At 32.9% G+C, this 22,469-nt stretch overlaps 1 protein-coding gene across 1 annotated transcript in view; it reads left to right on the forward strand.

The window, feature by feature from the left end:
* The window catches only part of LOC150019825 (cytoplasmic dynein 2 heavy chain 1-like), a 287,287-nt gene that overhangs the window by 140,851 nt on the left and 123,967 nt on the right, over positions 1–22,469 (forward strand). The window contains exons 66-70 of the mRNA XM_090266701.1: positions 3,621–3,784; positions 5,603–5,722; positions 6,274–6,408; positions 14,395–14,538; positions 19,026–19,115. Coding sequence (XP_090122827.1) covers positions 3,621–3,784; positions 5,603–5,722; positions 6,274–6,408; positions 14,395–14,538; positions 19,026–19,115 — 653 coding nt within the window. The remainder of the gene's footprint in view (positions 1–3,620; positions 3,785–5,602; positions 5,723–6,273; positions 6,409–14,394; positions 14,539–19,025; positions 19,116–22,469) is intronic.

Here is a 22,469-nt window from a genome sequence, read left to right on the forward strand (position 1 = left end):
GGCTCTGGTGTTTTTCTGTTGAACATAAAGCACTTCTCACCTCCAATGTTAGACAGGTCACTCTATTTCCTTAATGATATCTAAGCACAAAAACAAGAATACTAAAAAAACAACAACAACAAGAATACTTTCCATATCAAACATACCAAACATCTTCCTCTTCCAGCTAATTTGAGTGACTTTTGCTTTGTTACCAATGATAAGTTAATATTACTCCATTTAGATACCAACCATAGATTGTCTGCTATTTCTGATAGTGCTCGTTCCCCAGAAAAATACCACTTTCTTTGAACCATTCCCAAATCATTTAAGTCCAAACCCTATGACAAGCGTCTCAATGCCTCCTTACTAAGACACTGCAGTTTCCCATGATGATCAGTCTTTTATTGCAAATGCTAGTAAACCTCCTGATGCCCTTTCAGCATTGATTTTATATTGTTTTGTCTGTAGTCTATATTTTGTGTATTGTTCAGCTTTAGTTAAGGTTGTTTTTGTTTTGTTTTGTATTTTTCCACTCATCCAAATTGTGAGATCTGTTGGTGTATTTTTTTTATATATATAATAGTGTCATATGTTTTTCCCTTGGTTTTGTCATGTCTCCCTTTTCTTTGGTAATTTTTCTTATTCCTTGATCAGACTTGATAAGGGTTTATCAATTCTACTAATCTTTTAAAATACCAGCTTTTAACTTTGTTGATTTTCTCAGTTGTATTATTTTATTTTTTCATGTATGTATCTCATTTTAATTTAATAGAATGTTTCTATTAACAATCATGAAAAATATATAATTGCTTGTATTTGAAACAGTATATTCATATAATTTTTTAAAATTATAATTGACATACTATATTGTATTAGTTTCAGGTGGACAACAGTGATTTGACACTGGCATACCTTACAAAGTAATGATGATAAATTTAATAACCTTTTGTCATTGTACAAAGATATAACAATGTTATTGACTTCTGTTCCCTGTACTGTACATTACATTCCTCTGACTATTGTATTTTTAAACTGATATTTAGTCTATATTTCATTTATATTATCTTGCTTAGTTTTTTTTTTTTTTGGTCATCTTTTTTATATTCTTGAAAGGGAAATTGGAAATATTGACATTCAGAAAAGTATTGATATTCAATTATTTTCTTTTTCTTAATATATGCATTTATGTTTATAAATTTCCGTCTAAGTCCTTTTTTAGCTTTATACCACAAATTTTGATTTCTACTTTGATTTATAAATTACTTAGCAATTTTTTGATATTGTTTAGTTTCCAAGGAGTTCGAGGTTTTCTAGTTACCTTTTTTGTAACTGGTTTTCAGCTTAACTCCATTGTGGTGAGAGAACTTATTCTGAAGTGTTCAGATTTTTTGAATTCTGTTGAAGCTCTCTTTATGATCTGACATTGGTTAATTTTCATATATATTCCATGTACAATAGAAAATTATGTGAGTTTTGCTAATAGTTGTTTTAATTTTTTTCTAAAGTCAATTAGGTAAAGTTTGTTAAGTGTATTGTTATCGTCCATGTCTTTAGTGTTTTGTTTTTTCTGTTGTGTATTGAGAGGATATCTTAAAGTCTCTATGACTTTTAATTTGTTCATTTTTCTTTTAGTTTTGTGGATTTTTACTTTAAATATTTTGGAGCTATATTTTTAGGTGCATACATATTTGGAAATGTGGTATCTTCCTGTCCTGTTATTTCCTATAGCATTATTAAATGTCCTAATTTATTCCTAGAAATTTCTGAAGTTTTTTAGACTGACATTAGAATGGTTTCAGTAAGTTTTGGGAGTTAGTGTGTGCATGGTATTCTTTTCCATTTTTTTACTTTCAAATTTTTCTTGGTCTAATAAAGCATGCCTCTTATCTGTGGTATCATTTGGTTTTGCATTTTTATTTACCTTACATATATATATATATATATATATACACACACACACACACACACACACACACATACACAAACACATACACATAGTAATTTAATACAGTAAACCAATTCATGCAATAACATACAGGTTTCAAATAAACTTGATTTTTTAGTCAGTTTTTTATGATTTCTTAATGGTTCCTGTACATATAACAATGCACATCTTTGACTTATTATTTTAATACAAATAAATACTTAGCCACTTCTCCAGTACTGCACTTGAACTCCACATATCCCCTGCCTGCCTTTACATTTTTGTTGTGATACATTGTCTTGCTCCTCATAATAGTGTTTAAAATTTATACTTATACATATTTACCCTTTCTAGTGTTCTTAAATTCTTTCAGCATTTCTTCCATTTATCTACTCATTTCCACCTGAATTATCCTTTTTTTTTTGTCAAAATGATTCACTTGAATATTTCATTTCCTGAAGGCCCAGTGAAAACAAACTTCTTTTTCTTTCATTTTTGAAGGATTTTTCTTTTTGTCTGTCATAGAATTCTGGGTTAACAGTTATTTTCTTTAGTACTTTAAAGTTTTTATTCCATTATCATCTAGTTTATGTCATTACGGTTGAGAAATAACCTGCTTGTTTTATTGTTGCTTCTTTCTAGGCGATGTGTCGTTTTTCTCTGGATGCCATAACATGTTTCTTTGTCATTAGCTTTTAGGTGTTTGACTCTGATGGCATGAGGGTTGGTTTTCTTTGCATTTATTTTGCATAAGCTTTCTTGAATCATTCCATTTATTGTAGAAGTATTACATTGGACTTTTACATTTGTATTTCTCGATAATGATTAAAGTTCAATATTATTTTGATTTTGTTTTCTGGGGCAGTAGTACTTCCTCTATCACAAAGTGCTTTTTAAATTGTTTTCTCATTAACATAAAGTTTTTAAGTAAAATTGTAAAATTTATCCTGGTATTCTTAAAAATTCTTTACAATGTTTTTCTTAACCTTTGAAAATCATCTTTGAAGATATGTATTTTGTATTCAAAAATCAATTATTTGTTGTCAGTTTAAAATCATAAGTTATGGGTATAATTGTTAATTTCTTTATATGTTGTATAATAAATATCATTGTTTTTTATTTTAGAATGTACTCCTTTATAAGGCTGAACTTGTTTTTTCTTAGTTTAACTTCTTGTCATGAATTACCTGTGTATGGCTCTCTTAATAAATCTTTCTTGATGTAATTAATGGTCACTTTGTAATTACTCATATGTTGATAATCATAGGTTTTTACCAGTTAAGTCTGTCTCCTAGTATTATATCTTCAAGTTTAATAAACACTTTTAACTGATGAATTTAGAAATACAGAATAATATATAATTGAGTTATTTTTTTGTAATCTGTAATTTATTATATATTTTGGAAGAATTTAGAATATGAAACATAGTTAACATTAAAACCATATTGATTGGAAGTATACATACTTTTTTGATGCTTTAGTATCCCAGGGACATCTTACTGATCATTACTTACAATTGCTTGCGTAAGTGCCAGTTACTAAAGCATTCTGGTTAATTGTACCTTGGGTAGCCTAACTTTTGCTGTCTTTTGGACTCTGTTGGAAAGCCTATAATATAAGCTATATTTAGAAATACCAGAAGATTATATTTTTATGTCATGTAGCAAGATACAGAATATTCAGACCAACTAATTGTGTCATTTTAAAAAAATAGGACCACGTTATGTGGTACAAATAGGTGAGAAAATGATTGACTACAATGAAGAATTTCGCCTTTTTTTGTCAACGAGAAACCCAAATCCCTTTATTCCGCCGGATGCAGCTTCCATTGTTACTGAGGTTAACTTTACTACGACAAGAAGTGGATTACAAGGACAGGTATACATCTATCATTATTTACCTTAGAAATCTTTTTTCGTTTTGTATACTCATTAGATATTTTGAATGGGAAGCTATTTTGTTAAACTCATTAGCATTTACTCTTTTGAAAATATAGTTTAAAGTTAGTGTAAGTCTTGTGGGTTTATTTCATCTATCATTTGTGTTAGACTTGTGCATTTGTTAATAACATCAAATTGTTGATTCTTTTGGTATGACTTTAACTATTTCTTTCATATGTGGTGGAATGTGAAAACTGGAAGGATCTTAGAAGTTAAGATCAGCTACTTTATTTTTTTAATTATAAAAAATGAAGTTTAAATATGAAAATTGCATGTAATTAACGTATTAAACTAGTGCAGGATCTTTGGTTCCCATTCAACTTTATTTTTTCCCCACCAGAACATATGCATCTTTGAATTTCCTTTATCTATGTATGGTTTATTACTGTATGGATTTCAAAATAAAATAAATTTCAATGTCTAGACATTTACTTATATACTTATTCATTTTTTTCTTTAAAGGTATACCTGATGACTTTGAGTGTCATCCTGTTTTTTATGCATCTAACAATAGTAGATATTCATTTGATTTATATGGTAGTGTGCAAATATATTGTAATTTTATAAACTTCCTTTTAAAACATTTTTCTTATATAACTCACTACATACATTTTTATGAATATTATCTTTTGACTTACTTGATATCTCTTATAAGTGAAACAAGGGACAAATTCATAATGTGGCAGAATTAATTGACAAAATTACTTCTTTTTTAATCCTCACCTGAGTATATGTATATTGATTTTGGAGAGTAAGGGTGGAGGAGAGAAAAAGAGAGCGAGAGAGAGAGAGAGAGAGAGAAAGAAAGAGAGAGAAATAGAGAAACATCAGTGTGAGAGAGACATTGAGCAGGTACCTCCTGTATACATCTAGGCCATTGAACTCGCAACTTTTTGCTGTACAGGGTTGTGCTCCAACAAAGTGATCCACCTGGCCAGGGCCGAAATTGCTTCTATTATCTAAAAGCTCTCCATAGTAATTGTTGAAAGTGGCTATTTAGATCTTTAACAAAAATTAATAGAAGATGCTTATATAGCAGACTTTGAATTATACATTTTATGATATGCAGTGTCATTCCCTAATTAGAAGTTTCAAAATTAAGAATTTGACACAGCAGTTTTTAGAAAGCGCTTTATTAAGACTTAATTCACATACAAGACAGTTCACCCATTTAAAGTGAATTCACTAATGTTTTCAGTGTCGTCCTGAGTCTTAAAAGTAACTTAACGTTTGGAAGAACAAAGTTTGCGAAGTGGCCGAGCTATTTACGTTCTCACCAACAGTGTATCAGTGTTCCACTTTCTCTGCACTCCTGCCAACACTTGTTATTATTTGTCTTTTTAATTATAGCCATACTAGGGGGTATGAAGTGATATCTCACTGTTACTTTGATGTCAAAGTACTTTTAAGTAACATATCTCATTTCTTTGTGTGAATACTCAACCATGAAAAAATGCTAGCTTCCATAGTTTATATATGTAATCCAATTTTAGAACTAAATATTTCATGTTAATATGATAAATAATGCAATTTCTTATATCTGTCTTGTAATATTTAACATTTTAACAATCAGTTTATTTTTTCTCAAAAAAAATTGTGAAGGTGTCTCATGAAATTAGAAATAATAAAATGAATATATGGTATCATGATACTTGTAGTACTTGGTCAAACATAAGGCCTGTGTGTGGGAAGTTTTTGTTTTGTTTTCTTTGAACTTGATCAAAAGAATAACCTTGATCTTAAATTTTTATTTAAGCTTCTGGCTTTAACTATTCAGCATGAAAAACCTGATTTAGAGGAACAGAAAACAAAGCTATTACAAAAGGAAGAAGATAAGAAAATACAGTTAGCCAAGCTTGAGGAATCACTTTTAGAGGTAAAATTTAGTTATTCAGGATATGTTTTATATTATATTTCTTTCTTTAATGAATATAAGGAAGTATTATTATTTTTTTTAAATTAATAGTACTTTCAACATGTTTTTGGTTTTGTCAAAGACATATCAATATATATCTTAAAATCAAATTTCAAACAAAAAACTAGATATGTTGGAGTATAAGATTTTAGGAAATAATGTTTTAAGACAAGCAATTTTTAAACAAATACTGTCTTTAGACTAGATTACTTCATTAATTAATTATCTTTTTATATGCTCAGAATTTCAAAGAAGCATTAAAAGATAGCAGGAATTATGATTTAACTTGTAACTTTAAGTAATTTTCTGTTTGATTGATAAAATTAATATATGTGCACTGCTTTGATGATATAGGATAAAGATGTCCTATATCGTTCTTATAGGTTGTAAAATATTGAAATTCTTATACATTAACATAAACATCATTTAGTTAATGAAAGTTAATATGAGGTTTTTTAAAATTGACTAATATATGTAATAATGTTAATGTAATTTTGCTAATTTTTCTACAGACACTTGCCACATCTCAAGGCAATATTTTGGAAAATATGGATTTGATTGAATCTTTGAATCAGACAAAAGCAAGCAGTGCACTTATTCAAGAGTCGCTTAAAGAATCTTACAAACTCCAAGTTTTTCTTGATCAAGTAATTATTTCCTCTTTGTGATCTTATACATGCTTTCTTAAACTTTTGTGTTAATATTATTTAAAATGTGCAATAGAAACAATGATTGCCAAAAAAGAAAGCTATTCAAAAAAACATAGCCTTGGGTCTGATTGTTATTATTATAGGGAGGGTGATGAGATCTTGGGGGGCTGGAGGGTAGAATCCTGCTGGGTTCTACTGATTCCAGAGATAATGTTTTTATTGTATTTTTTTCCATTAACATTTAGTTCCCTTATGCCCACCTCCCCCTTGCAATCACCACACTGTTGTCCATGTCTGTCTGTCCTTTTTCCTTTTTGCTCCATCCTTCAACTCTCTAACCTCCCCCATGCCTTTAGCTGTCATCCTGCTCTCTTATCTATGAGTTTGTCCCCGTTTTCCTTGTTCAGGTTGTTAATTAAATTCTACATATGAGTGAAACCATATGGTATTTATCTTTCTCTGACTGGCTTAATTCACTTAGCGTAATGTTCTCACGTCCATTCATGCTGTCACAAAGGGTAAAATTTTCTTCCTCTTCTTCCTCTCCTTCCTCTTCTTCCTTCTTTTTATGGCTGAGCAGTATTCTACTGTGTAAATGTCACTTGATTGTTTTATCCAGTCATCTACTGATGGACACTTGGGCTGATTCTATATCTTGGCAGTTGTAAATAATGCTGCAGTGAGCACAGGGGTGCTTATGTTCTTTCAAATTAGTGTTTTGGGTTCCTTTGGATATATCCCCAGAAGTGGGATTGCTGTGTCAAAAGGCAGGTCCATTTTCAGTTTTTTGAGGTATCTCCATACTGCTTTCCACAGTGGCTGCACCAATCTGCATTCCCACCAACAGTGCAGGAAGGTTCCCCTTTCCCCACATCCTCACCATCAACTTGTTTGTTGATTTGTTGATGATGGCCATTCTGACAAGTTTGAAGTGATATCTCATTGTGGTTTTAATTTGCATCTCTCTGGTGATTAGTGACATTGAGCACCTTTTTATATGTCTAATGGCCATCTTTATATCCCCTTTAGAGAAGTGTCTATTTAGGTCCTTTGCCCATTTTTTAACCCTTTGAGTGCCAACGTCACTGTGAACGATGCTGACAAATTTTCCAAAAAGTGCCAGTGTCATTCCCAGCAACTCTTTTCAATGGCTATAAATGTAAATAACAATGGAATAATTCGTGTGTTATGTTTTGTTCTCTTTTTTTTGTACCTCAGGTTATATATTGATATAATTTTTTCTCATGTTGATCCAAATTTTGAATTACACATAGCCCTCAAAGGGTTAATTAGGTTGTTTTCTTTTTCTTTTTTGGTGTTGAGTTTTGTAAGTTCTTTATAAATTTTGGATATTAATGCCTTATCAGATGCATTGGCAAATATGTTCTCCCATTCTGTGGGTTGTCTTTATTTTTTGATGATTTCCTATGCTGTGCAAAAGCATTTTAGTTTGATGTAGTCCCATTTCTTTCTTTCTTTTCTTTCTTTCTTTCCTTCCTTCCTTCCTTCCTTCCTTCCTTCCTTCCATCCTTCCTTCCTTCCTTCCTTCCTTCCTTCCTTCCTTCCTTCCTTCCTTCCTTCTTTCTTTCTTTCTTTCTTTCTTTCTTTCTTTCTTTCTTTCTTTCTTTCTTTCTTTCTTTCTTTCTTTCTTTCTTTCTTTTTCTTTCTTTCTTTCTTTCTTTCTTTCTTTCTTTCTTTCTTTCTTTCTTTCTTTCTTTCTTTCTTTCTTTCTTTCTTTCTTTCTTTCTTTCCTTCCTTCCTTCCTTCCTTCCTTCCTTCCTTCCTTCCTTCCTCCCCCCCTCCCTTTCTCCCTTCTTTCCTTCCTTCCTTCCTTCCTTCCTTCCTTCCTTCCTTCCTTCCTTCCTTCCTTCCTTCCATTTCTTTCTTTTCTTTCTTTCCCTTGCCTGGGAGATATATTCGATAAAATATCGCTGTGAGCAGTGTCCAAGATTTTGCTGCCTATGTTTTCTTTTAGCACTTTTATGGTTTTGAACTTAACATTTAACTCTTTGATTCATTTTGAATATATTCCTGTGTGTGGTGTAAGAATGTAGTCTAGTTTAATTTTTCTGCACATTTCTGTCCATTTTCCCAACACCATTTATTGAATAAGCAACCTTTAACCTATTGTTTGTGCTTGCTTCCTGTGTTAAATATTAATTGATATAAAGGTGTGGGTATACTTCTGGGCTCTCTGTTCAGTTCCATTGATCTATGTGTCTGTTTTTTGACCCAATACCATGCTGTTTTGATTACTATGGCCTTACCGTATAGTTTTATTATTAGATAGTGTGATCCTCCAACTTGGTTCTTCTTTCTCAGGATTGCTGTTGCTATGTGGCGCCTTCTGTAGTTCCATATAAATTTTTGAAATATTTGTTCTAGGTATCTGAAATAAGTTGTTGGAACCTTGATAGGAATTGAATCTATAGTCTGCTTTGGGTAGTATGGACATTTTAATGATGTTAATTATTCCTACCTATGAACACGGTTTGTGCTTCCACTTATTTGTATCTTCTTCGTTTCTTTCTTCAGTGTCTTATAATTTTCCGAGTACTTGTCTTTTTACATCCTTTGTTAGGTTTATTCCTGTTATTCTTTAGAAGCAATTGTGAATGGGATTGTTTTCTTAATTTCTCTCTCTGTTAGTTCATTATTGGTATATAAACATACAACTGATTTCTGGATTTAATTTTGTATCCTGCTACTTTACCAAATTCATTAATTAGTTCTAGTAGTTTCTTGGTGGAATCTTTGAGGTTCTCTATGTAGAGTATCATGTCATCTGCAAATAATGACAGTTTTACTTCTTCCTTTCCAGTTAGGATGCCTTTTCTTTCTTCTTGTCTGATTGCTGTGGCTAAAATTTCCAGGACTGTGGTGAATAAGAGGTGAAAGCAGACATTTCTGTCTTGTTCCCGAGCTTAGGTGAACGCTTCTAGTTTTTGCCCATTGAGTATGATGCTGGTTGTGGGTTTGTCATATACGGCCTTTTTTATGTTTACGTATGTTCCCTCTATTCCCACTTTGCTGAGAGTTTTTATAATAAATCGGTGTTGGAGTTTATCAAATGCTTTTTGCTCATCTATTGATACGATCATGTGGTTTTTATCTTTATTTGGTTTATGTGGTGAATCTCATTTATTGATGTGTGCATATTGTACCAGCCTTGCCATCCCAAAATAAATCCCATTTGATCATGGTGTATGATCTTTTTGATGCATTGCTGTATTTGATTTGCTAATGTTTTGTTCAGGATTTTAGTTTCTGCATTCACCAGGGATATTGGTCTATAATTTTCATTCTTTGTAGTGTCTTTATCTAGTTTTGCAATAAGGATAACACTAGCCTCATAAAATTAGTTTTGGAGCCTTCCCTCCTCTTGAGTTTCATGAAATACTTTGAGAAGGAGAGGTATTAGTTCTTCTAGGAGATCTGGTAAAATTCACATGTGAAGCCATCCAGTCCAGGACTTCTGTGTGTTGGGAGCTTTTTGATTACCTCTTTAATTTCACAGTGTGTAATCTGTCTATATTTAGATTCTCTGATTCTTCCTGATTTAGTTTTGGAAGTATGTTTGTTTCTAAGAATTTATCGATTTCATCCAGGTTGTCCAGTTTGTTGGCATGTAGTTGTTAATAATATTTTCTTAAAATTCTTTGTAGATCTTTGGTGTCAGTTGTTATTTTTCCTGTTTCATTTCTGATTTTACTTATTTTGGTCCTTTTTTTTTTCTTGGTGAGTTTGGTTAGAGGTTTGTCAATCTTGTTTATCTTTTTAAAGAACTCCCTCTTGGATTCAGTGATCTATTGTATTGTTTTATTAGACTCCATTTCGTTTATTTCTGCTCTGATCTTTATTATTTCCTTCCTTCTACTCACTTTGGGCTTTGTTTTTTTGTCTTTTTCACATTCAAGTATAAAGTTAGATTGTTTATTTGAGCTTTTTCTTGTTTTTTTTTTTGAGATAGGCCTGTAATGCTATGAATAACCCTCTTAGGATTGCTTTCCCAGTGTCCCACAGATTTTGGATTGTTGTGTCCTGATTTTCATTTGTTTCAAGATATCTTTTGATTTCTTTTTTGATCATGTTGTTGACCCATTCCTTATGCAATAACATGTTATTTAGCTTCCATATCTTTGTGTTTTTCAGTCTTGTTCTTGTGATTGATTTCTAGTATCATAGCGTTGTGGTCAGAGAAGATGCTTGATATGATTTCAATCTTCTTAACATATGGTCTATCCTAGAAAACGATCCATATGCATTTGAAAAGTATGTATATTCTGCTGCTTTGGGGTGAAATGCTCTGGAGATATCAATTAAATTCATTTCATCTAGTGTGTTGTTTAAGGCAGCTGTCTACTTATTGATTTTCTGCCTGAAATATCTATGCAGTGAAGTCAGTGGGGTTTTAAAATCCCCATCTATGACTGTATTTCTGTCAATCTCTCCCTTTATTTCTATCAAGATTTTCTTTACATATTTAGGTGCTCCTATGTTGGGTACATAATTGTTAACTAGAGTTATATCCTCTTGTTGGATTGTTTCCTTTATCCTTATGTAGTATCCTTCTTTGTCTCTTGCTGTAGCATTGGTTTTAAAGTCTATTTTGTTGTATATAATTGTTTCTACCCCAACTTTTTCCCTTTTCATTTGCATGAAATATCTTCTTCAATTCCTTTATTTTCAGTCTGAAAGGGATTTATTATCTTTTGATCAGAAATGGGTCTCTTTCTCTTCTTCTTCTTCTTCTTTTTTTTTTTTCTCTTCTTCTTCTTAAAGCAGGCCCTTTAACATTTGTTACAGTACTGGTTGGTAGTAACAAACTCCTTTAGCTTTTTCCTGTCTGGGAAGCCCCTTATTTCTCCTTTGATTTTAGATGACAGCCTTGCTGGGTAAAGTATCCTTGGCTGTAGGTCTTTGCTTTTCATCACCTTGAATATTTCTTGCCACTTCCTTCTGATCTGAAATGTTTCTGTTGAGAAATCAGATGACAGTTTAATTGGTGCTCCCTTGTATGTAACTACCTGATTTTCTCTTGTGGCTTTTAGGATTCTCTCCTTATCTTTAACCCATGTCATTTTAATTATAATTTGTTGTGGTGTACGCCTCTTTGGGCCCACTTTTTTCTGGGCTCTGAGCTTTCTGGACTAATGTCTTTTTCTTTCACCATACTAGGGAAGTTTTTGGTCATTATTTCTTCAAGTACATTCCTGATTCCTTGCTCACTCTCTTCCCCTTCTGGTATTCCCATAATGTGGATGTTGTTATGCTTCATGTTATCCCAAAAGTTTCTTAAGCTCTCCTCATTCCTTTGAATTCTTTTTTCTTTTTGCTGTTATGCTTTGGCATTTTTTCTACCTTCCAGGTCACTGAACCGATCCTCTGCTTCATCTAACCTACTCTTTATTTCTTCCAGTGTATTATTTGTTTCAGATATTGCATTCTTTATTAGCAACTCGTCCTTTTTTATGGTTTCAATGTGTTTTTTCATGCTGTTGAGTATCCTTATACTCTAAACACTGTCTGATAAATTGCTTGCTTCCATTTCATCTGCTCTTTTTCTGGAGAATTCTCTTGTTCTTTCGTTTGGATCCTGTTTCCTTGTTTTCCCATTCTGTCTGTTTCTTTGTGTTTGTTTTTATGTATTAGTTAGATCTGCAAGACGCTGGTGCGGGCCTTATTAACCCCTGCCTGTGACTGGCCCTGGGCAACCTGTTTGGAGCTGTCAGCCATACATAGCTTGTTGTTTCCTCTGCTGGGCCTAGGTGTGTGCAGAAAAAACCAGCCTGCCACAAAGGCCAGCTTTTATCAGTACCTGGCCTGGGGGAGTGTCAGCTATAATTTCAGAATTCCCATTGATCTGTCTCTTCCTGCAGGCTTTCTATTGGATTAATTCGTGAATGTATTTTAGCTGTACTCTTCAGCTACCAGGTTTAAGAACCACAGCCTGTGGCAGAGTAATTCTGGTGGGTGGGGCTGTTGCTTCCCCTCAAGCTGATGCCTTTTGGAGAGGAGTGGTCTGCCTGAGCAAGATGACTCCTACAGTATAGGGGATGAGTCAGCACAGGGATCTTCATGGCTTTTCCTTCAGTTCTCAGAGCCATTAGCCCCAGACTCTCCCCACATGTCTCTAGTCCACTCTGCCCTTCGTCTGCTGGAGCCCAGGGTAAGTGGCTGCATATGAAGTTTTGTTCATTGGCCCCTTTAACAGGCTGTCTTGGTCTCCAGCTGTCTCTCCCTGGTGGGCAGACACCCTGCTGCTTTTCATAGCTGTATGTTGTTTGGGTTCCTTTCCCAGTGCTGGTGCTGTAGGGTGGGGAGCCCAACTTGGGGTTTAGACCACACACTTCTCGGGGGGAACCCCCAGCCGCTGAAATATCCCTCCAGCACTTCAGCTGCCACCTGTGGGAGCCCAGCCAGTCCTCTTGCACCTCCTCTGCACTCCTTACCAGTCTTCTTGTGATGATGTGGCTTCTTCTGTCTGTCCGTGGTTATAAGGATTCTTTCTAGCTATTGTTCACTTGGTTATTCAGGATCATTTTCTTATAATTTAGTTGTGATTCCAGTTGGGTCCTGGGAGGAAGTTAAGGTAGCTTCCACTTACTCCTCTGCCATCTTGGGTCAGTGGTATAACACTATCTGAAGTTCTAGAGCGATAGTTTTGTATTGAAATATATAATGAGCCTATTGAATATTACTGTTAAAGCATCCTTGTTGTTCTTGAAACTTAAGGCAAGTTAAATATATTAATTAAAAGATATATAAGCTATTTTTTTACCTGCTTATTCTTGACTATGTGATTGTGATGGTCTCTGAACTACTTTCTTACAAATGATTAAAATCCTTTTTAACTCTTTCTGATATTTCCTTTTGTAAAATTTCAGCCCTCTATTAGTACAATATATATTTTCCTCTGCTACATTTTGGTGACTGAGATTTGCTTGAAGAAAATCAGACAACCAAGCAGATTAATGTTGTTCTCAATTTGCAGGCTCCAAACTGACATTAGTCTTCCTTGACATCTTTAATTTTTTACCATTCACCTCAATAATTTTTCAAATTTTTATTTGTGTTTCTCAACCCTTGCTAAAATTTTACAATGATATATTATTACTTTTTCATTTGAAAAAGAGCTCTGTAGAAACTAGAATAAGAGCAAACTTACAGCTCGCTTCTAATCCAGTTATCCCACCTTCTCTAAACTTTTGCAGATGTCACAACTGTCATTTGTACCAAAAGAGGTCTGAAATCTCTTTCTTTTTCTTAACAGGCATTGCTGAGACACAGGCATAATTTTACAAGTGTCATATTTGTAATCCTAGTGCTTTGATCAGAATGACATGGCAAGTCTTCTCAGAGTTATATTCAGAACCATAAGACCATTTAATCCTAGCATCCTCTCATTTTTATCATCCTTTACCTTCAGTCAGAATCAAAGCCCCTGTGGTTATTGGCTCTTCCTATGCTTATGTTCTGCAATGTTAGGTACTTTATTATCTTAATGTGTCCCTCTGTTACAGTCTTCTTTGCTCTAGTTACATCAATGTCCTTGCTGACACTAGTCTCATACACTAGATTCATAGTTCTCACTTTTTTCTGCTGCAGGCCTAGCCTAGTAGTGCCATGCCCTTTTGCATTACTCAAACTGGTTCTATTTTGAAATCAAAAATTGCACTTTCCCCTCTTCCCCTAATACAGGTGCTCTTGCTCCTGATTAAGGTCAATCCATGAACCACTTCTAACTTTGTAATATGAGGGGTAGAGAAGTCTTTAAATATATATTGCCATCAGTTTCATAAAAATAAAAACTGGATCATGCTACTATTCCTTATAGTTTTAAAATTCTGTATTTGTCATCTTCATTTGTTGGGTGTATGTACAAATAGTAAGGCTGTAGCTGGATATGTGCATAGTGGTCTGTAGGTGGCAGTAAAGCACTATTACTCAGATTTTTTATTCCTCCCAATTAATTATCCACAGGAGCGGGATGCCTATCTTCCTCTGGCAGAGAGTGCCAGTAGAATGTACTTCATTATCTCTGACTTGTCCAAAATTAATAACATGTACCGTTTTAGTTTGGCTGCATTTCTTCGACTTTTCCAGCGAGCTCTGCAAAACAAACAGGTATGCTATTGGTTACCCTGTAGCTGAGTCTGAATAAGAGCAATCGCTTTACTGATGATGAATATATAACAATAATTTCCTGAGCAAACTTATTTGTAATTATACATCAAAAGACCACATGTAACAATTTTAAACTATATTTAAAAGAAAGTAGCTCCTGAATTGTATTTTATGTTCTTAACACACTGTCCTAATGTGACAGTCTTCTTACTAGAAATAATTTATGTTCCTAGTATAAATTTGAAAGTAGTAGATGATCATTTAAAAAAAAAAAAACCCAGATGAGTTAGGAAAGTATAAAGATATGAAATTACTCACATACTCCTACTGCTTGGGGAAAACAACAATTAAAGTTTTATTGTATATCCTTGTTGTTCGAAGCTTTAAGATGTGGCATTTATTGTTTTAGATCATGGAGATACAGGAGTGCATACTGCTTTATCAAGTTTATATTCTAATGGAGGAAGGCTGTATTAACCAATTTAAATTGCTTTAACCAACAAGGTTCATACTGTCCTTGAAAAAAGTATTAGTATATGTAGACAACTTTTTGTCAATCAGTATAAAACTACAAAATATTATTGAGAGATTGTGACACTGTACCACACTTTACTTCCTATATGGACATTGTTCTGGTTAGTGGTGCTAAAAATTATACGATTACCAAAATTGGCAGATTAAAACTATTTTTCTTATACTTGTGGATTCTGTGGGGAATTTGGTTAAGGCAGAACAGGAATGACTTATCTCTGCTTAACAACGTTGACGACCTCAGTTAGAAAGACTTGAGAGTCAAATTTGGGTGTGGGAGAGACTTCACTTGCATGGCTGGTGCCTTGGCGGGATGACTTGGCAATTAGCCATGAAATTTAGCTTCCTCCCAGCAGAGCAGTTGGATTTCTCATATTATGTCTTAGAGCACCAAACCTGTATCCCAGAGGGCAAGGGAGAAGCGGAATCGCCTTTTATAACCTAGCCTTGTGACTACATCATTTCCACTGTGTTCTATTGGTTAAAGTAGTCATAAGCTTACCCAGATTCAAGGGGATGAGGAAATAGACTTTACCTCTTGATGGAAGAGGTGTCACAAAATTGGGGGGTTATATTTTGAAACAGCTACAGAAATTTATAAGGTTTTGATTTTTTCTTTTTTTAGTGTTTCACTTCTCCAATTATTATTTTTCCTAGTTCTTTTTTTTACTAGTTAAATTCTTATTTAAATAGGCAAAAGTGCACATTTGTAAGCTTTGCACATTACCTAATTATCCTTTTAAAGTATATGCTATTAGTATCTTAAATTGATGCAATGGGTGATTTTTTTCTGTTTACACATTAACAGTGAATATTATAAATCCTTTTTTCTATTTACACCTTAACAATGGATATTATAAATTCATTACATTGGATATTACAATTTAATATTATAAATGTTAAATATTTATAATTATTATAAAGTAATTGTACTTCTAGATAATTGAGAAATATTTTATTGTATTTGCAAGTCTGATCATTTATAAGATAAATATTACTTATAAATATAAGATTATATTTGTATTTCTTTGGTGAATTTTTTTATCCTATACTACTAATATTTTTAAAATTGAGTTTTAAGATACTCTTACATATTGTGGACATTACACCATTGTCATATGTTGCAAATATTTTGAATTTTTATTTTACCTTTTAGTTTTTTTCCAGAATACTTTTATAAGACACAATTTATCTAATTATTCTTTATAATTCTTGCATTTGGTAAAATACTGATATAGATGGGTTTTTTTAAAATTATTTTTTGAGGGGAGAGTAATTTTTTCTTTTGGTTAAATAAGGGAACAAAATGTTATATTTAAATAGGCTTACTTAAAATTTTTTTTTTGAGAAAAGATTATTCTGTTAGTGTTTATTGCAGACTCACTGTTAGATATTTTTCTTAGTATTGGGTTATATAATATAATCAGAGAACAAAACAGGACAAAAATTATTTTTTTCATTAGCTTGGCTAATTACTATTTTCATGAATGAGTTATTTCAGAAAACACTGGATTATAAATAATTAAAGTTTTACTGATTTTTTTCTCTAATATATCTCATTTGAAGTGGTCCTTATATTCAAAGTTGAAATAAAATGAAGAGCTGATGCTTTGGGGTATGTTTTGTTAACAAAAATCTGTCTACTCAGTCATGGTAGACAAGATAAGCATTTCTGTCTTGTATATTTGTTATTTCAAGAATCTAGTGTTTGTCCAAAGGAAGGGGAAAGGCAGAAGAATAAATAATTGCAGTTTTGGACCTTAGTTTTTAAAAAATATTTTGAATGTTAGAATAGGTTAAATTTAATCAAAACATTTATAAAATGTACTGGCACAGGCATTTTTACAAAAAACAATGGTATAAACTGTGTGAGCATTGGTTCATAATATATGATTGACATTTTATAATTCACTATGTCAGCAGATAAAACTAGAGAGTCATTTATGCTTATATTTTTGCATTTAAAATTTCTCATATATTACTTAGTACTACACAGTCAAAAATATTCATGTTAAAGTCAGTGACTAAATTGATAGGAGAACTGATAAATAGGTTAGTAATTCTCACTAAACTTAGTAAGAATATTGGTTATTTACTCTTTAGAAAAGGTTATAACTCAGTATCTTTTCAGTAACAATAATAGTTCTGTGATAATATGTCCACTGAGGAACATTAACCTTTATGTGTGTGTGTGTGTGTGTGTGTGTGTGTGTGTGTGCGCGCACGCGCGTGCGTGCGATTGTGTGTACTTGTGTTTGTGCATTTGAATTTATTTTAAGTTTTAAATAAGCAGAGTAAAAAACTTACTTTCCAATGATTTGAAAATCCATTGGCTCTTGTCAATACTTTACTATGTCTCACAATAGAGTATCTTTTAGTGGATCCAAGTTTCAATTTCACATGCAATCTTTGATAATAAGCAGTGAAATGGAGAGGAGTGTTTGCCATATGAACTAGTAACAGTGAGCTCTCTCAGTTAGAACATGCTATTAACAAGGACAGAAACCTAGGTTTAATGCATCTCAGTGCTCAGTTCATGACAATTTTACCAGTTTCCCACATTACAGTGCTCATCTTGGATGTGTTTCTCTAAACGGACTAAACTATTTTATTGGTTTTTTCCATGTCATCTTATCAATTATAATTAAGGAAGCAAACACATTTAGTTTAAATGTTATACCTCAGTTGAACTCTGGAAAGCGTGTATTCTTCAGTTACTCCTGGAGTGAGACTTAAAACTTATGTCACACGTAGGGGAAAGACCAGCCTTCATAACCTCCTCCCCCATTCCTACCCAAGTCACTCTTCATGAGTCAAAGGAAGTAGCCATTAATGATATTTTTCAAATTATGGCAGTCATGTACAATGGAAGTACAGAAGGAAATAAAAACACTAAAGGTATGTATGTGCTTTTATAGCACCAATATCAAAGTTATTGCTCCTCCTTATTCAACCTGGAGGGCATGGTTTAAGATTGTTTAGGTTCTTATATTGAGGATGAGAAAATTCTTTATAGGGTGGTTCTTTATAGGGTATAAATTCTTTATACTGTTGTGGGGCTGGATTGGTAATGATACTAGACATAATGAGATGGGTTTAACCCAGACTGATGTAGTATTTTTTTTAATAGTTTGTTTTTTTATTGTATTTTTTCCATTACCATTTTTTCCCCTTATACCCTCTCTCTTCTACCTCCACCCCTAGGAATCAATGTGGTATAGGCAAATTTAACTCATATTGTGTTATTGGAAATTGATTATAGTGTTTATTTATTAAAACTTTTGACTGTCAAACAATTTAACCAAGTAAATTTGAAGATCTAATTGACTTTATTAAATGATTCATAAATTAGGCAGCAACCCACATAGCAAGTAGAGGGCACTCTTAGGCTGTACAAAATGGGAAGTTTTTATGGGAAGAAGGGTGGGTCGGAGGATCTGTTAGGAAAAGAAAAGAAAGGATTTTTTAGTCCAGGACTTCATCTTTTATGGAGGAAGAGAATGGCAAGGGTTTTATCATGCAGATTGCATCTTCTTCCTTTGGCAGGGGACAGGGAATGAACTACGCCTGTGACAAGTTACCTTACTAGTGTTTGACCAGAAGAAAATTCTAGACTGGTTCATAAAGATTACATTTCTGGTGAATGTCAAAACCACAGTTAGGTCAGGTATTAAATCTAGGTTTGTTATCATGGACTTTAGCACAAGTGATGCCATTTTGGGCCTATAGTTTTCTAAGCTCTATACATTAAAGAAAAAGATGCCATTTTAAAAATTGTATCAGTGTACAAGTTTAATATGCTTATTTGTTTAGTCCTTTGAATTTGATTGCCAAAGATAATTGTTCGAGAATCAGCTTTGAGTCTGGAGGAACCGTTGATAAGCATGATTAAACTATGGAGTACCTTTTAATAAAATCTTTATGCATTTTCTTCATTTTCAAATTTTAATTTACAGGATTCCGAAAGTACAGAACAGCGAATTCAGTCTCTTATCAGCTCATTAAAACATATGGTATATGAATATATATGCCGTTGTCTATTTAAGGTAAGCAATGTTATGTTTTTTACGTATAAAATACTACCTGACCTTTGATTTAATATAGTATTACAGTTAAAGTATGTAACTGTTTACCTTCTAGAAAGGTATTGGGATTGCCATTTCTGATGTTTTTCCAAAATAATAGTTGTGACTGTCTAGAATGTCTTGTAGCATTTAGGGATAGGGTAGGGAGAAAAGTGACCTGTGAAGAAGGGAGAGCAAACACTGTGTTAGCTGACTTAGCTCCAGAAATCCCAGTAACCACTGAAGGAGGAAACCATGATGTTATGTAGGTTGTTTTCTAGCTGGGGTTTCTCAAACTCAGCAATACAGCAATATTGACACTTTGGGCCACAGTATTATTTGTTGTGGGTTGCTGTTCTCTGGCCTCTGACAACTCACACCAGTAGTATTTTCTTTCCCTTAGTTGTTAAAAAAAAAAAAAATTTCTGGATGTCTCCAAACGTCCCTTAGGTAGGGGACAAAACTGTCTTCTATTCCTGGTCTTAAAGTAAACTAATGCTTGATTCTGAGTTGAGAGAAATTTGTCATGGAAGTCTTTATATTATAAGGCCCACAGAGGAATATACAATGAAACATATTTTAGAAACTTTTAAATATTGCAAATAATGCAGAGGCTTTTCATTTAGGAATTTAAAAAATATATCAGTTCTTGGGTATTGCTTAAGATATGTTGAAGAAGAGCTTTGTAAAGACACCTAAGTGAGAAATAGAGTTGTTATGGTCCAATTATATAGGCTTCTTAGAAAATCTTGAAAAAGTTATAGTTAACATATTCTTTAGAAAGGGACAGTAATTTTTAGGATTAGGGCGATATTGTTGAGGATCTTTACTTGAGATAGAGAATAAATCCTTCAAAATGCCTTTCTTTCAGGACTTCTATAAAGGATATTATTGGAAGTTAAAAAAATTATAGTTGAGTATTTCTGCACAGTTTCTTCTTTAATGAGGACTGCAGATTTATAATTTTTCTTTTCAGTCATTTAAAAAATTGTCTGTTTGGCCCTGTATTTAACTTGTGTACAATTAGGAATCACAAGCCAATGATTTCAAATATCACTAAAAGGCTGTGATCTTAAGATAGGAGAATGACATATTAGTAGAATTTCATCAATTATAGATCTCAGATACTGCTAACATTTGTATAATGCATAGTTGTCATGTAATACTTTAAAACTTTTATTACACATACAAAAACTTAAAAAAATATTTCCGAAGAGTCTCAAAGTTTGTGGAACTATATAGAAAAAAACCTTAAAGAGTTATTTCATTCTCTCCTTCAACTTTTACTCCTTCATTGGAGTAAAACAGTTAAAAGTTTTACTTGCTTTTTATAGTCCATTTCCTTTCTCTTCATATTAATGTGTGCAAATACGTAGTTTTTAATTTTCCTTAACTATATATTTTGTTCTTTTGCATCTCTTGTTGCAGTAGGTCCTGAAGATCTTCCCATAATCATAAATATGTTAACCTCATTATTCTTAGTGATTGTATGGTATTCCATAATGTGGTTATATGCTAATTTGTATAACTACTGCTTTATTGGTGGATATTAGATTATTTATTTTTTGCTATTATGAGTGCAGTATATTCATCTTCATGTACATGTGTAAGTAGGTTTTCCTATTCAGTAGATTTCTCAATGAAATATAACATAATTGCTGGATATACACTTTTGAAATTGTGTTGAATGTTATCAAATTGCCTTCCTTAAGTTCTTTACCAGTTAATTCTCTTATCCACAGAGTAAGAACGCTACCTCCTTCCTTGTGTCTTTGTCATCCTTGGATATTCTCAATTTTTAATGTTTACCAAGTTGTAGTTTATAAATATCATATTTAAAATTCTTCTCTGTATTTTTATTAAAGTTGCTTATTTTTACCTTCCTCTATTATTTGCCACTTTTATCTCTTTGCTATATTTGTCCTTTCTCTTGGTATTTTAAAGAATAAGCTTTGCTTTATAAAACAAGTCTATTATATTGTTTTTATATGTTATTTTTTTATCATTTAATTTATTTTTTGATTTCTATGTAATTGAATTTGTATGGTGAGAGTTTTTTTAGTGTGTGGCTTTAACCTTTTTTATTTTCTTGGGAATGTGTTAAGGTTGCAAAGTTTCATTTTGGTCACTCTCCTAATAATATATTTAATGCTTTTCTACTTTCAAGTCCTCTGCACTAAAATAGACTGTGATTTATGAAAATATAATGGGATGCAGTTATTTTAAAGTGCTCCCAAACACTTTTTGAAAATAGATATGTTATAAATAAATATTATTCTTGAAAAATATTTTAAGTCAAAAGATAACATAAACTTTTTTCTTTTTTTTTTATTTTTTTCAGATTTAATGTGTTTTATTGATTAAATTATTACATTTGTGCCAATTTCCCTTCCCTCTGCTCCCCTCCACCCGGTGGCCCCCCTCCCTCCAGTTGTCCCCCCCTTTTAGATTATGTCCATTAGTTGTGCATACAGTTCCTCCCCACCTCTCTCCGTCTATTCCATTCCCTCCTACCTTGATCCCCAATTCCTATATCATCTCCCTCCCTTTCCCCATTCCCCCTCCCTGTTGACCTCCCCCCAATATGCTTCCCGTACCCACAGTTCCTCTTCCACTCTCGTTGCCTATTTAGTTTGCCTTTGTTTCATCTCCCTAGCTTCTGTTTTTTTTTTTTAAACCAGTCCCTTTAACATCTCATATAACAGTGGTTTGGATCTAATGAACTCTTTCAGTTTTATTTTGTCCTGGAAACACTTTCTCTGTCCTTCTATTCTGAATGACAATTTCGCTGGATAGAGTATTCGTGGTTGTAGGTTTTTGCTTTTCATTACTTTGAATATTTCTTGCCAGTCTCTTCTTGCCTGTAGGGTTTCCCTTGAGAAGTCAGCTGATAGTCTAATTGGGACCCCTTTGTACATAATTCTTTTCTTCTCTCTTGCTGCTTTTAAGATTCTCTCTTTATCTTTAATTTTTGACATTTTGATTATAATGTGTCTTGGAGTGGTTCTCCCTGGGTCCAGTCTCTTGGGAACTCTCCTTGCTTCCTGGACCTGCAGGTCTATTCCCTTCCCCAAGTCTGGGAAGTTCTCCTTTATTATATTTTCACTCAATTTTTCAAGTTCTAGTTCATCTTCCTCATTCTCTGGCAAACCAATGATTCTTATGTTGGGTCTTTTATAGCTGTCCCAGAGGTTTCTGATCCTTTCATTGTTGCTTCCCATTTCCTCTCGCTGCATTGGTTGACTGCTTGTTCCTTCTCCATATTCCAGTTTGTTGAAATGAACTCTGGATTTTATTTCCTTTCCTTCTGTCTCGTATGCTGTTTTTTTCCTTTCG

The sequence above is a fragment of the Furipterus horrens genome, unplaced genomic scaffold, assembly GCF_987537825.1.
Source record: "Furipterus horrens unplaced genomic scaffold, mFurHor1.1.pri manual_scaffold_2, whole genome shotgun sequence".
Classification (NCBI taxonomy): domain Eukaryota; kingdom Metazoa; phylum Chordata; class Mammalia; order Chiroptera; family Furipteridae; genus Furipterus; species Furipterus horrens.